Below are 16,230 nucleotides of genomic sequence, written 5' to 3' on the forward strand. Positions count from 1 at the left end.
ACAAGTACTTATTGTGGACTTATATGAGTATTCTGGACCTGGTAGAGGCAATGAAACTCCACAAATTAGTAACAGCCCTAGCCCTTGGAAAACTGCGGGTTTAGTGGAAGAGACAGATACATTTAAAATACAAACAAAGATACATTTAAAATACAAACAAACAAGTAGGCCACACCCAGTCACATTAAATGAACAAATGTTAATAGACTCTATATAAAATGCACTGAAAGCACAGAACAAAGCGTGACATTGTTATACAGAAGTCAAGAAAGGTTCCATTAGAGGAGGTATTATTCAAGTAGAGCAAAGGACCTCCTCACACGATGGAGACATTACCAGAAAGGAGCAAAACCAGGGAATGATAACACATGATAGGTTTTGCAAACAGAATGGAGTTTGATATGGTTAAATCATAAGGGGGGCAACAAGAAGTAAGACTAGAAAAGAAAAAAGGGAGTGGGAGGTCAGGGCCTCTTATGCCATACTAACAAACAAGAGTAAAGCTATATAATTATGATGCTGTGTTTCTGAAATTCGCACACCCTGAAATGCAATAAAATTGCTTTTTAAGCTGTAATATAAAAAATAATAACAGCTATCACTTGCTAGTGCTCATCTGTGTGGCAGACACTGTTCTAAGGTCTGTATATAGACTGTTCTATTTAATTCTTATGACATCGTTTTGAGGTAAGAATTTTATTGTCTTTATTTCAGAAATGGGCAAATTGAGGTTCAGACATTTGTGTTCAGTGTCGCACAAATGGCAGAGCCCAAATTCATCAGTCTGATTTTACAGTATTCACTCTCCACTGTCCCTCAGTATCATTAAATTAGTTATTACTATTATTGCAGTTGACATTATCTTGACCACTAATACAACACACAGGAACCAAGTAGTTTAAGCTATACCAGAATTCCATCCTGAAAGCCGCTATTGTTAATCATTACCTTTGACAAAGCATTGCATAGGGCAAGGTTTCCTAACTATCATCTTACTCCAGCACTGTTCTAAACATAATGTGAACCAGGGGAAATGATTCCAGCAAATATTTTTGCTTTTACAAAACAATTTCCTGAATAGGCGAAGATTTTTCAAATGGAAAATAAAAAATACTGATCATTTAAAAAACCAGTAAATTTAAGTTGATTGAAATTAACAAACCCTATTCATTAAAAGACCCATTAAAAGAGTGAAAGGCCACCAGTCAGAATATCTATTGAAAAGTCAAAAAATAACAGATGTTGGCCAGGTTGTAGAAAAAAGGGAATACTTATACACTGTAGGCAGAAATGTACACTAGTTTAGCCACTATAAAAAGCAGTTTGGAGATTTCTCAGAGAATTTAAAACAGAATTACCTTTGACCCAGCACTCCCATTACAGGGTACATACCCAAAGAAAAATACATCATTCTACCAAAAAGACCACATGCCCTCACCTATTCATCACTGCACTATTCACAATAGCAAAGACATGGAATCAACCTAGATGCCCACTGACGGTGGGCTGGATAATGAAAATGTGGTACATATACACCATGGCATGCTATGCAGCCACAGAAAATAATGAAATCATGTCCTTTTCAGCAACATGGATGGAGCTGGAGGCCATCATCCTAAGTGAATTAACCCAGCAACAGAAAACCAAATACCACATGTTCTCACTTGTAAGTGCGAGCTAAACATTACGTACACATGGACATAAAGACGGGAATCCAACAGACACTAGGGACTACTAGAGGGGAAGGTTGAAAAACTACCTATCAGGTACTATGCTCACTACCTGGGTAATGGGATCATTTTAGATGAAATCTCAGTGACACGCAATTTATCCATGTAACAAACCTTGCTGGACATGTACCCCCTGAACCTAAAATAAAAGTTGGGAAAAAAAGAGAGTGAAAGGCAAACCACAGATAGGGAAAAGATATTTCTATACATATATGCATATAACACACATAACCAACAAAGGGCTCATATTCAGAATTTAAAAACTACGTATCAATAAGAAAAAAGGCAAACATCTCAATAAAAATAGTTGTCAATAGGATAGATGGTTACATCACAAAAAAGGATATCCAAATGGCCAATAACCATATGAAAAGGTGATTACCTTCACTAGTAATCAAAAAGCAAATAAAAACCATAGTGAGATACCACTGAATATCTATCAGAATGCTAAATTTAAAAAGATTGGCAATGCCAAGTACTAGGGAGAATGTGAAACAACTGGAACTCTCATACATTGCTGCTAGGAAAGTAAACTAGTACAACCAGTTGGAAAACTTCTTGGTACAATCTGGCACAAGTTACTGAAGCTAAACGTAAATCTCACACATGACACTGTAATTCTACTCCTACCTATATATCCAAAAAAAGTTTATATAATTATGTCAAAGACACACAATAAAATTCATAGCAATTTCATTCATGATAGCTAAACACTGGAAACAACCAGAATGTCCATGAAAGATAGAATGAATAAAATAAATTTTGATACATTCATATAACTGAATAGTGCACAGAAATAAAAAGAACAAACTACTCCTACGCACAACATGGATGAATCTCACAAACAAAATGCGGAATAAAAGAAGCCAAACATCGAAGAGTAAATTCTGTATGATTCCATTTATATGAAATTTATTTATATATGAAATTCAAGAAGAGGCAAAACTAATCTATCTATTACAAGTTAAAATGGTAGTTACCTCTGGGTGGATTTGCCGGCAGAGTGTTTGGCACTGACTGAGAAAGGGCAAGAGGGAGGCCTTCTGGGGTGCTGAAAATGTACTATATCTTGATCATGTGTATCCATATATGCAAAAATTCACTGAATTATACACTGAATATTTGTATACTTCACTGTATGTATTAAAATACAGTAAAATAGTTTTTTAATAATGAAAAATACAATGGGATACCAGTTTTCACTTAGCACATGGACAAAAAATTTTTAATCTGGTAATATACTGTGTTAGAAAGGTATAGAAAAACAACCTGGTGGGAATGCAAGGTTAGTAAAGTTCTATGGAGGCCAATCAGCAAGATCTGTGAAAATCTTAAATTAGTCTACAGAAATTATTTGCTGACCTAATTGTCAGTTAAATTTATATTAAATTAATAATTTTACATATCTTTTAAATGGTGTTATCCTATAGATACATATATACTTGTAAAAGTATATGTATGAGGATATTCAATGCAACATGGTAATAATGAAAGTTTAAAAACAACCAAAAATGACTATCACTAGGAACCTGCTAAATAAATTATGATGTTTCAACAGAATTTAGTATCAGGCAGTCATTACAAAGAATGAAGCAGATCTATACATATGGAATAGACACCAAGACACACTGTTAATATTTTTTAAAAAACAGCAAAGTGAACAAACACACACATGCATGCACACATACAGGATGCTACCATTTGTTTAAAAAAACTAAAGATTATATATTTACGTGTTTATACATACATTATATATATATATATACACACACACACACACATATATTACCTTAAAAAATAAGGCTGTTACTTTTCCTTTAGTCAAAAGGGCCATGGTAAGTAATAATTTAAATTCTCTTTTCATTTTTACTGCTGTATAATCTTTTCAGTATCTTTGGAAAGTGATAATTTATCAACCATTTCAATTCTTGCAGATATTTTACTACCAAGCCTTATTGAAAAATCAGATACACTATGCTACCATAACCTACTGCCAACTCAAAATGCTTTCTTCTATACATGCAATTTCAATGATTACTTCAAGAATCTACCACTGCTTTGAAGTCCTTCTTTATGGCCTCCTCTCAATTCACACAACTTAGAAAAAAGTCTGAAACTATAACTGACAACTTAGCTTAAGAGAGTCAATCATCTCCAACTATGATTTCATTCAATAGCATCTTGTTTGTTCTCTTGATAATATAAACTGCAATTCGTAAACATATATTTGTTTACTTTTTATTTCCTGATTGCCTACTAAACCGTAAGTAAATAGACACATACGTATTATGCCACTTACTGTCAGCCTCTTACCTGTCTCTTGTACTCTTGGTTTCACTTTATCCAAGTCTTCAGTACCCTCACCAAGATTTTCTGCTAGTATCCTAAATAAAAGATTAAGATCTTCTTGATTTAGACTAACCTGTAAAATATTATGATAAAAAAAATATTACATTTTAAAATGAAACAATTATCATACAGAAAATAAATTTCCAGTTGCAACACGAGGGACAGAATAATCCTAATACTGAAAAGTTACGTACAATCACAACCCACTCAAGTACTGCACTACTTATTTCATGTTAAAATTTTTATATTCAAAGACAATAAGATGTTTATAGAAAACCAATGTAATTCATCAGTCAATATTAGCTCCAATGACTTGACTGATGTTTACTGAAAGTTAAATATGATCAAAGAAATGTGATCTTTTTTTTAAAACTGACAACTTCAGAAAATGCATAATTCTACTTTTTAAACAATAACAATTCCAATGAAATAAAAAGGTTGTCTTAAAAATAAAAATAAAAAATTTCCCTCAATGCTATAATTATCTTAGGTGTACTTAGATATCCCTAAAAATAAAAATGTACATATATAATATATGAGACAGTATAATATGCTAATGCATAATTTATATACAGATCCCTACCAACAGGTAGGCATAGCAAATTTTAAAGTTAAGAAATCTTAACTGAAGATTAAATTCTACTGAAAATAATAATGATCTTGTTGGACAAACTCTCACTGAAATTTTTCTTACACTAGTCAGCAAAAAAAGTCTTCATTTCATTTGGATTTCTACTTTAAAAGTCTTTGGAGTTTAAAACTTCAACAATGAAGTTTTTTTTGTCACTCATATACTTACATTCATTGAATCAAGATGTCCTTTAATTTCCACAACAGGCATCTTGTGGTACCAAGATGCAGCTAGATTCCGATTTACAAGAAATTCCAAGTTAATTGGGTGCAACAGCTGAATATCAGGATGGTAGGTGCCTGGCTGGATCACCGTCCTACGAAAAATAGAAATGTTACATATGCATAGATATAGGGTAGAAATGTAACTTTGGGAGGCCGAGACAGGTGGATCACGAGGTCAGGAGATCGAGACCATCCTGGCTAACACGGTGAAACCCCGTCTCTACTAAAAAATAAAAAAATTAAAAAAAAAAAAAAAGCAAAGTCAAGCAGTTATTTGCTGCTCTAAATACTGATTTGAAACAGTGTGGCTTAAGTATTTTCAAAACTGAATCTATAATTAATCCATAACCCACTAGAAGGGATAAATTAAAAGGTGATATACAATGAACCATTAAGAAAACTTTTTTCTTTAAATAGTAGATAGGTGAAAAATCGAATAAATTTTTAAGAGCAATCCACACTGTCGAAGAAATATAGAAAATCATCATATACAATTGTTCAAGGATTAATAGGTATGTTGGTGCAGAGACTGAAGAAAACAATGGCAAAGTGAACAAGTGAAGTTAGCATTTTCTAAGGCATTTCATAAAGATTTTCTCTAGGATTATTTTCTAGACTTGCCTTATAGTCATTAATTTTTTATTCTACATAATTAAATCTTCATGGATGGGGTAGAAAATAATTTTAAAATGAATTATGTACAGATTTCATGTGCCACCTGGTATGAGCACTGAAGATACAAAATAATTTACACAACATGCCTGCCAAAAATGTGTAAATTCAATCAAACCATGAGGAATCACTCAGACAAAACCAAATTGAGAGGTGAGTGGAACCAGACTCTAGTCTTCAAACTACAGTAGTAGTCATGTAGTCATAAAAAGACAAAGAAAAGCTAAAGAACTACTCCAAAAGAAATTTTTGTCAGTACAGAAATCTTCCTCAGTAGTACAGAATACAATTATATGCTATGGGTGATCCTGAATCAGGGGGAAATTTTTACAATGGACATTCCTATAAAGGAAATTATTATAATGGGACAACTGATAAAATCTGAATATTGACTAAATTTCAGATTATAGTATTGTATCAATATTAAATTTCTAGAATTATATCATGGTTAATGTAAGAGAATGAATGTCCTTGTTTATAGGAGACGCATGATAAAGTATTTAGGGACAAAAAGTTAAAGATGTCTATTCTCAAATGATTTAGCAAAAAATGTTTTAAATAATATGTATATGTTTATAGATAGGTTAAAGCAAATACAAACAATTGGTGAATCTAGATGAAGGATATGTAGGTGCATTCACAGTACTATTTTTTTCCATTTTTCTGTAGGTCTGAAATTTTTGAAAACAAAAGTTGATTAAAAAACTGTTCTGGTGGCCTGACGCGGTGGGTCATGCCTGTAATCTCAGTACTTCGGAAGGCCAAGGTGGGCAGAACACCTGAGGTCAGGAGTTCAAGACTAGCCTAGCCAACATGGTGAAACCCCGTCTCTATAATGAAAAATGAAAAAAATTAGCCAGGCATGATGGCACGTGCCTATATCCCCAGCTGCTCAGAAGGCTGAGGCAGGAGAATCGCTTGAATCTGGGAGGCAGAAGTTGCAGTGAGCCAAGATGGCACCATTGTACTACAGCCTGGGCAACAGAGCGAGACTTCATCTCAAAAAACAAAATAAAAAACTCTTCTGGGCCAGGGGTGGTGGCTCACGCCTATAATCCTAGCTCTTTGGGGGGCCAAAGCAGGTGGATCACCTGAGGTGAGGAGTTCAAGACCAGCCTGGCCAACATGGTGTAACCCCACTTCTCTTAAAAATACAAAAAAATTAGCCAGGCATGGTAGCGCACGCCTATAGTCCCAGCTACTCGGGAGGCTGAGGCAGGAGGATTGCTTGAACCCAGGAGACAGAGGTTGCCGTGAGCAAGATTGCGTCATTGCACTCCATCCTAGGTGACAGAACAAGACTCTAACTCAAAACATATACACACACATACACACACACACACACACACGCAACGACAACAACCAAAAAACCTCTTCTGTGTAACGGAACAGTTTATTTGAATAAACTGTGTTGGGTAGGAATTTCAAATCATAAAATTTCATGGAAATCATGAATATAATATTTAAATCCATAATTATTGAAAGAGCATACCTATAAAGTGTAAGCTTTGTTAGCTGCACATCCATTCTATCAATTACTGGAGGATTTAAGTAGTCTTCATCAGACACCAGACTGAACTGATTTTGAACTCTGATTAACCCAAGATCTACCACTACTGCATTGGTGGAAATGGAAGACTGTGGGATGACTATAACTGGTGCTTTCAAATCAATATTGATGGAAACACGAAAACTCCTCTGTGCAAGATCTTTCACACTTGTGGCAGCCTTTTCTGCAGCCTGGGCAGTGGCAGCACTCAGAGACTCTTTGGCTGTCTGGAAATTACTCAGGAAGTTCTGTGGACACAAAGCATAAAAAGAGAAATTCAAAGAGAATACAAGCACATCAATAATAACACTTTCTTCTTTTCATACATGTGGTAACTTTTTTTTCCCAATATTTAACTTTCCGTTGAGCTCTATTTTTCTGGTAGTAGTAAGAAATTACTGATAATCCATCTATAGCTATGAGCTGCCTGAACTGAGCTAATGTTATATGGTTAAGGAACAGAGAAAGAAATTTTTTCCAATAATTTTTTTACTAAAGAATTTGGCTTTATTATATTGTAGCAAAAATAATTTGTTCTAGACAAAAATCATTAAATGTTCAGATTTCAACTGTTAAATGGGGGTTTTGATCTCTACATTCATGCATAAATACCATCTATAATTAAAATAATGCCCACTCTAAAATCCAAGGTTTGTAACATTTGTCATCTTAATTATCACACTTTTAAAAGTATTTCAAAATTGAAAAATCAATATATAAGTAACTATTTTACCAGAAGTGACATAAGGAATTTATGAAGATAGACGATCTGAATACAGCCAACATTCAGAGACAGCACACCATCCACTTTGGACATGTCAGTATACAAATCTCCCTCAGTAGCATTTGGATACAAATCCAAATTAAAACGGAAAACTTCATTTCCCATTATTGACACAGCCTGAAAAACAGAGACTTGAATATACTCTATCCGGGAAGGTAATGACAAAATAAAACCCCATTTACAAAAGGGTTTTTATATTTTAATCTTTATAAAAACATTTTCCTATTGAAGTATATTTCATTAATGTTTTTAAAATAAAATACATTTTACAATAGAATCTCATATTCAGTCATTAAAGAATATTAACTATCTGTTTACAATCACCTACTTTCTTATGAACTGTCTTCGGATCAACATCTGTGACAATAATATTTTCCAGTCGGGCAAAAAGTGACTGTTTTCTTGACTGGAGAGAAAGGGAGGAATCCAGGCCTGAAAAAGAAAGTGCATTATCATAATTTCTACAGATCTACTATAAATAAGATCTTTCTTTCCATTACATTATTTTATTTTGGGGTGACTTTTTTAAATTTAGCAATGTTTCAACTCCCAATGGATAAATAAGTTGCAATATTAGAGATTTTTGGTTATATAAACACCAAAACCTATAAATGTGTTAAACAATAATTATCTGAATTTTCAATCAGGGGAAGAAACACATCTAGCACAAATAGATTATCTCAGAATTTAAGTAAATTATCCTTTATACCTCACATCCAGTCATTTACATGGAAACTATAAAAGTTACACAGATCAAATTCAGACTAGTAGATGCACTGCCATTTTGGAAAGGACAAAGGAAAAAAGCCCCTAGTTTTCTAGTTTTTAGGTTCTTAAAAAATTTCATTAAACATATTCAATATATTCTTTACCAGGTCACAACCAGCTAGTAAAAGTAAGCCAGAGGAAAAGCTAGATGAGTTCTGGCAGCTTTTACCTAAAAGAACATAATGGCCTCACAGATACTGTCATTCATTATAAGATTGCTTTTCATAAGGAAAGATAAATAAAGATAAATACATAACTATATTATGTATAAAAATCATATATTTAAAAAAAAGATTAAAAAGTTACTACAAAGCATGTCCATAGACCTTCACCTAAAATCTAGACTGAGACTTCTCCTAGCCCATCAACACCATCCCTACATTGACATCAGTATCCCTTTTCCACTTCCTAGATAACTCTCAGGAAGGTCCCAAACACCAGGATATGTGTGAGTTCAATTGGGATGGTCAGATTCTGATCAATATCTATATCCCAAAGAGAAGAAAGCATACAATCCAATTATGTCTTTTCAGCTTTCACAGCTCAGAGCCCTTTATTTGTACATTCTTTAGCACTGCAAAGAAAAAACAAGAAGGAAAAGTTTATTTTTTCGCCAATTTTTAATACCGTGTGAACTTTTACCTTGAATCTTGATTTCAGCGATATTGTTCTTTTCGTTGCAAACAACGACACAGAAAGCATTCAACTGTGCAAACAGCCTGAAGCCAATAATGTCACTATCTTTGGAGGATACAATCACTAAAAATAAAACAAAGCATCTATCACACAGTGAGATTTTAATCATCTACATTCTATTAAGCTTTAATCGCTATATTAAGTGAACCACTGCTATGTTAAAAAAAAATTATAACATTCTCCAACTCTTAACAATTCAAATACTTTTTTTGCTTTATATATTCTGTAAAGTTTGCTTTTTTAATAGTGAGATATTAGTTTTATAATTTAAAAGCAAGAAAAAAAACTAAAATAAATAAATAAGGACACTGAACCTCAGAAAAGTTAAATAATGTGCCTAAGGTTACATGGTTGAAGTAGCAAAATCAGGATCTGAACTGAGTTCTTCCAGATCCAAAATCTGGGCTCTTGGCCAATTAGATGCTACTCCTGAACCCTTCCCTACCTTTGTGTCTCTGAGCCTTAATTTCCTTATGTGTAAAATGGAAAGACTCACTCCTTATAAAGCCCCTTCAGCAGCCACTGAGAGGGAACAGCTCAGTATAAATACAGGTCATCTCCCCCTATTACCTACCTAAAGGCTTCCTATACCACCACCAAAATAAGAACAAAAACAAACATTTTTAAAAACAACAGTATTGATTACATATGCCTTATATATCAGGTGCTTGCATATAATTTAATTTGAAGAAAAGGGGAAAATTGTATTTAAATGACTGAGTCAGATAACCTCTAGTATTCCTCATTTAGCTTTAGAATTCTAAAACCCTTGCTAACAAAAAACAAAAATGTATGGTTCATACCTTTTGGCAGAGTTGAATTTTTTTGTTGTTTTTCAGTTGAAATTTGTACCTCCTTGGCAACATTTATGCTTTGATCATCAGAAGGAATAATGGTTGTGAGGTAATTAATAGAAGAGACAAGAGCTTGTGTTTGCAGCAACAGATTTAAAGATGAAAAGGCCACCTAAAAATGTTTTAAAGAGAAAATTAGTTTCCCACAGTCAGTTATAACCTGTAGTCTCCACGATAGATCCAAAAGATTCTCAAGAGGGCTTACATCATTGCTTCCCACCACTTAGAAGGAAGAGTAAAGAGAGGAAGATTCACAATCCTCTTAAACAGGGAATATATGGAGACAAATTACACTTACACACTTCAGAGGTACATCAGAATATTACAGGAACCTAATTACTCCATTTCCCAAGCATACTGGTTATGAAATCTATACTCCGCTTCTCATGACTATCCTGATATTCAACATATAGATGGCATCTTGGATCTTCAATGGACAATTATGATTATATAAAATTATAAGTAAAAAGGCAAAATCCCAGAACCACCATGTGCTACTACTATGTCTAGAAATGATTTCAAAGGTTGCATCTGTGAGATTTAAATATAAAAAGGACAATTATGAATGGGTTACTAAGTGATCTTTTCAAATCACAATAATGGTCTCATCATTTAAAAAGAAACACAATATATAACTTGTAGGGAAAAAGTACTGCTTTTTTTTTTTAAAACAAACACTCTAGAAAGCTAAGATAGCAATACAAATTGATTTCAAGAATGGGTAGTTTTCATTAATATAAAATAAAAAGCTCTGTTTATAAAAATGAATTTCTTTTCATTTTCTCATAACACTAAATGGATACAAAAATAATAAAAGGTTCACAATATTAAAACAGATTCCCCCACCTCTCAAAAAAGTGTGAGCTAAAACTCAACTCTCTCCTTTTCTTTTTAGTTACTCATAGGTACATTTTGCTCCTCTTACTCTAAGTTACTACGTAAGTAGTATGGATTCAAAACTGCTCAACATCTCTCCTTATATTTTATACACTTTTTCACCTGCACATCAAACAATGCTATCTAGTTTGGCTAGTTTAGAAACCTTTTAGTTCTTTGTACATCAAAGTTCTTTTGTCTATAGCATTCCCTAATTCAGAAATAATACGGAAACTTTTAAGGACGTTAGGATGTGATATAATGAAACAACAGCTTTACTAAGCTGAATCATAAACACAGAGCATGGTAAGTATCAATGAGGTTATTTATAACTCTTACTGGTCCTTGATTATGTCATCAAATTACCCAGTCAATACTCCTCAAATGATACTAGAGGTTTCGAGAGTAGGTTATTTTCAAACAGGATAAATTCCTTTTACAGAATTTCTTACCTTAACTGTTTGTTCAGTTTTTCCAAAAGTAGTTTCAAAACTAGGTCCATTCTTATCAGCCTGAAAAAAGAAATAAAAGTTCTAAAGAAGGTACTAGGATCAAAGTAAATAAATCACTTATTTATGATCTCTGGTTAATTCATTTATAGTTATAAATGTATTTTACATACATTGTATATTTAATTTTATTGCCATTATTTTAAAGTTACATCCAAATAATGTATTTATTATAATAGCGCAAATGTGTTCTTCTCTTCAAACATGGGAGAATATTCACTTCTGGGAAACTGCAGCTAGGAATCAGAATGACAAACTCTGAAGGTTGTAAGGTGTAAAGGTCACGTAGCCCATCTATCACCTAATGCTTAAATCCCTCCATAAAGTCTTTAGCAAGTCTATTTTTTTTATATCTCCAGTAAAAGAAACCTTGTTTCTTTACAAATCTAATCTTTAGAAAGCTTTTATTTAATGAGGTCTTCACACTGAGTCAAAAATCTATCTCTCATCATAACTAACCATTGGTCCTAGTTCTTTCTATCCTTTGGGAACACAAACAAATTCAAACTCAAAGATTTACCTCCTGTGAGAAGTTTTCTGGCCTTGCCAATTCCCTGTCTCTCTGTTCCAATAATGCTTTGTGCTTTTCTTTATTAGAGAATCAATCACATTTTATTCTAATTATTATTTACTTGTGTTATCTCCCTACTCATGTACAATTTTCTTGAGAACAGGCAATGTTTTTCATTTCTGTATCCCAAGCACCTAACAGTACAGACATCCAAAAACACATCCAGAGGTATTCAATAAATAGCTGTTGACCGATTAAACAAATCAACTAATCTTGAAGTCAGCTAAATACCATCAGTTCCTTCAGTGTTTCTCATATGAAATATTTTTGTGGCCCTTCCTATTCCTGGCATTTCTCTTCTGAACCCAATTTAATATGACTTTATCCTTTTTGATGCAGCATACTCAGCCAAATGTCACCTATATATGACCTATAATCAGTATAGGTATGTGGGTGTGCCCTAGAGGACAAATGGTACCTACTTCATCCCAGGCTTCCACCTCTGGCAACAAGAAGTTTAGTGACTTTGTATAATGGCCCTGTACTTAAGTGAAAGAAAAGAAGGTGTACAAATGAAAAAAAAAACAGATTTCCTATAATTAGAAACTGTGATACACATCCAGAGCCATTAGTAACTTACTGTCACATTTTTCCATCCAGAGATATCGTTTGGAGTACACAGTAAATATATAATCATTCTATAGCCCGTACCTTAATATACTCCACTTTCAAAAGATCTAATCCAGGTTTGTCAGAAGAGCTAATCAAGTGAAGGGGCTTCTTTTTGGATCCTAAAGAAAAAGGAAAAAAAAAGTGTTTCAAATAAATTGCTCTTTTGTAATTTGAAACTTTTTTAGATTTTTTAAAATTTGTTAATTAAGCTTTAAAAGAAAATCTTTGCATGTTGTCATAGTTATTAAATACAAAGGCCATCACTGTTGAAGAAATTAACCAATCCAAATTGTTACCTCTGACATCCAACTTACTTAAAAACATGCATATTTATTTTCACCTGATTTCACAGGCGACTTCTAAAATTCTGACAAATAATTTATTTTACTTCTATTAAAGAAATTTAAATAATTTCTTTTTGTTTAAGCTGTGAGAGGTGGCTTAAAAGAGGAAAGCTTTGTTTTTGTTTTTTTTCCTTAAAAGAGAACTGTTGAACTCCTTTTTAACTTAAAAACAACAAGTACTACCAGATGTCCTTTACATCCTTCGGTAGATGTACCAAGGAACTGCCTCCAAAAGCTATGCAGGGAGAAGTAATTTGTCCACCATTTTACCTATCTTTTGTTATTTGCAGTTCTTTAACTCTTGCTTCTGAGAGATCTCAAAATTTTCCCTTGACTTTCAAGGGCATAACCTTCACTGAAGGAAAAAATAGCTTAGAAAATTTATTATTTATATTTTTTTTCCTCAAGACAATAATGTAAACTTTATCTTAACAAAGGTCCTATAGAAATTACTAACACATAAAATATTTTTCTTCTAAATTGAGATTTGTTTTAGTTTCAACTATTAAAAAGTTATAAAACATAGGTATTTATACAGTCAGTGTTCTGTATCCAAGGATTCCAACCCATAGTATAAATATTATTACTTGTAAAGTGCTTAGAAGAGTGCAGCCATTATTTATTATAAATACAATATAAATGAAAGTGTTTCAGATATTCCAAAGTGCTACCTTTATTACAGGTTATTATTTCTATTTTTATGGCTATTACCTTCAATTTCATGGTAATCCAAGCTGATTTTCTTTAAATAAGATACTGCAGTTAAGTCAAATGTTCTCACTGTAGCCTCTGTTCCTAACTGAGTAACATTAAATACTAGAATTGTATCTTCTTCTTTCTGCTGTTTAGTAAATTCCAAAATCACCTAAAAGAATGAGAGCCAATGAAAAGTTGATAAGAAGTCTGAATCATACTTGAAATAATGAAAACAAAATCTTTCTCCATACACATCACCAAGAGAATAGTAATTTTGCTCATATGCTTCTGCCACCATAGCTATTTAATATAATTGCAAATTACCAACTTAAATTCGATTCTTGAGAATATAAGTACATTTATTAAAAAATCATGACAGAATTTAACTTATTTTTTCTAATTTAGTAAAAAAGAAATGTATAGATTCTTCCTTAATATGATTTTCTTAAACCTGTATTTCAAAGCAAAAATCATGTTTAGTAATTTTTTTAAAAGCATCCCCATTAAAGTAGGAAGTAAGAAAGATGTTCACTATCATACTACTATTTAACTCTGGAAATGATAGCCTGTATATTTAGCTAATAAAAAATAAAACATTGTAATTTTTAAAAGATGGAAGTACTTTTGATACTCTAATCAAAAAGTGTAGATCTTTGTCTCCACCCTTTGAATATGGGCAGGTTTGTGAATGCTTAAATCAACAGAGTAGAAAGGAATTGATACTATAAGGACTTCTGGTGTCAAAAAAGACCATGAAACTTCCACCTGGGAACACTCATACTGGGGGAAGCCAGCCACCATGTAAAAAGTTCAACTACTCAGACTACCATGGCTTTTACCATGCAGAGAGGCCATAAGTAGGTGTTTCAGTCAACAGTTACAGCTGAGCTCCCAGCCAACAGCCAGTATCAACTGCAAGCCTCGTAAGTGAGCCACAGGGACACCCAGTTTGAGGCTTCCAATGACAGAAGCCCCAGTCAACATCAGAATGCAACCAAATGAAAGACTACACACAAAATTACCCAGTTGAACCCTTCCAAAATTCCTAACCCACAAACCTGTAAGCAAAATAAAACAGTTGTTTTAAGCTATTTAACTTGATAGGCCGCAATAATAACCAGAATAATATAAATACTGAAGAAAGGCAAAAAGTAATATTATTAGCAGATGTTGTAATTACATACTTAGATAACACTTTAAAAATACTTAAAGAAAAGGCCAAGTGCAGTGGCTCACGCCTGTAATCCCAGCACTTGGGGAGGCCAAGGCAAGCGGATGACCTGAGCCTGAGGGTTCAAGATCAGCCTGGGCAACATAGTGAAACCACATCTCCATAAAAAATACAAAGCATTAGCTGGGTGTGATGGTATGTGTCTGTAATCCCAGCCTCTTGGGAGGCTGAGGTATTCTGTTATGGTAACAGAAAACAAATTAAGACATTCTTTATCACCATGAAGTTTACATTCTAGGGAAAGCTGGAGAAAATGAAGGTTGCTATCTTGTCCTGGTTGGTCAGATCTTTCCAATAAGATGACAATTGAACAAATACCTGAAATAAGTTTAAAAAAAAAAAAAAAAATCAAGCTATGCAGGGAAAGAATGGTCCAGGCAAAGGAAATAGCAAGCACAAAGAATGTGCTTTGGTATATAGAAGGAAAAACATAAGACAAGTGTAAGCTCCAAGTGGCAAGAACTTTACTCACTGCTATTTTCCAGTATCTAAAATAATGTCCAGTAATAAAGGCACATGATCAATACCTATTGAAGGGATAAATGGAATATGGCTGAAGCAGAATGAGCCAGGCAGGAAAGAACTGGTCAGTCATATGAGGTTTTACACATGTAAGGCCTTGTAGGCCATGGTAAGGACTTAGTCCTTTACTTTTAGTGAGATTTGAAGTCAGTGGAGGATATTGAGCCGAGTAGTAACATGATCTGACATTCCCTTTTCTTTTTATTTTACTTTATTTTATTTTAGGGACAAAGTCTTGCTCTGTCACCCAGGCTGGAGTACAGTGATACAGTCTCAGTTCACTGCACCCTTTACCTCCCAGGTTCAAGCAATTCTCCCAAGTAGCTGGGATTACAAGTGCCCACCACCATGCCTGGCTAATTTTGTTTTTAGTAGGGATGGGGTTTCACCATATTGCCCAGGCTGGTCTTGAACTCCTGACCTCAGATGATCCACCCACCTCGGCCTCCCAAAGTGCTGGGATTACAGGTGTGAGCCACCACGCCCGGCCTGACATTCACTTTTAAAGGATCACTCTGGCAAATGACAGAACAGAGTACCTGATGGAAGCAAAGACAGTTAAGAAGCTATAGCAAAATAATCCAGGCAAGACGATTACAGTGACTTGGACAG

General features: G+C 33.7%; 1 protein-coding gene across 2 annotated transcripts in view; it reads right to left on the reverse strand.

The window, feature by feature from the left end:
- Window positions 1–16,230, reverse strand: part of VPS13C (vacuolar protein sorting 13 homolog C (S. cerevisiae)) — a 189,868-nt gene that overhangs the window by 96,291 nt on the left and 77,347 nt on the right. For both annotated transcript variants that reach the window (XM_011975761.1, XM_011975760.1), the window contains 10 exons: window positions 13,881–14,034; window positions 12,865–12,944; window positions 11,586–11,645; window positions 10,207–10,369; window positions 9,350–9,466; window positions 8,268–8,371; window positions 7,889–8,056; window positions 7,099–7,403; window positions 4,879–5,026; window positions 4,044–4,152 (listed from right to left, as the gene is read on the reverse strand). In XM_011975761.1, coding sequence (XP_011831151.1) covers window positions 4,044–4,152; window positions 4,879–5,026; window positions 7,099–7,403; window positions 7,889–8,056; window positions 8,268–8,371; window positions 9,350–9,466; window positions 10,207–10,369; window positions 11,586–11,645; window positions 12,865–12,944; window positions 13,881–14,034 — 1,408 coding nt within the window. The remainder of the gene's footprint in view (window positions 1–4,043; window positions 4,153–4,878; window positions 5,027–7,098; window positions 7,404–7,888; window positions 8,057–8,267; window positions 8,372–9,349; window positions 9,467–10,206; window positions 10,370–11,585; window positions 11,646–12,864; window positions 12,945–13,880; window positions 14,035–16,230) is intronic.

Source organism: Mandrillus leucophaeus, unplaced genomic scaffold, assembly GCF_000951045.1.
Source record: "Mandrillus leucophaeus isolate KB7577 unplaced genomic scaffold, Mleu.le_1.0 Scaffold1583, whole genome shotgun sequence".
Classification (NCBI taxonomy): domain Eukaryota; kingdom Metazoa; phylum Chordata; class Mammalia; order Primates; family Cercopithecidae; genus Mandrillus; species Mandrillus leucophaeus.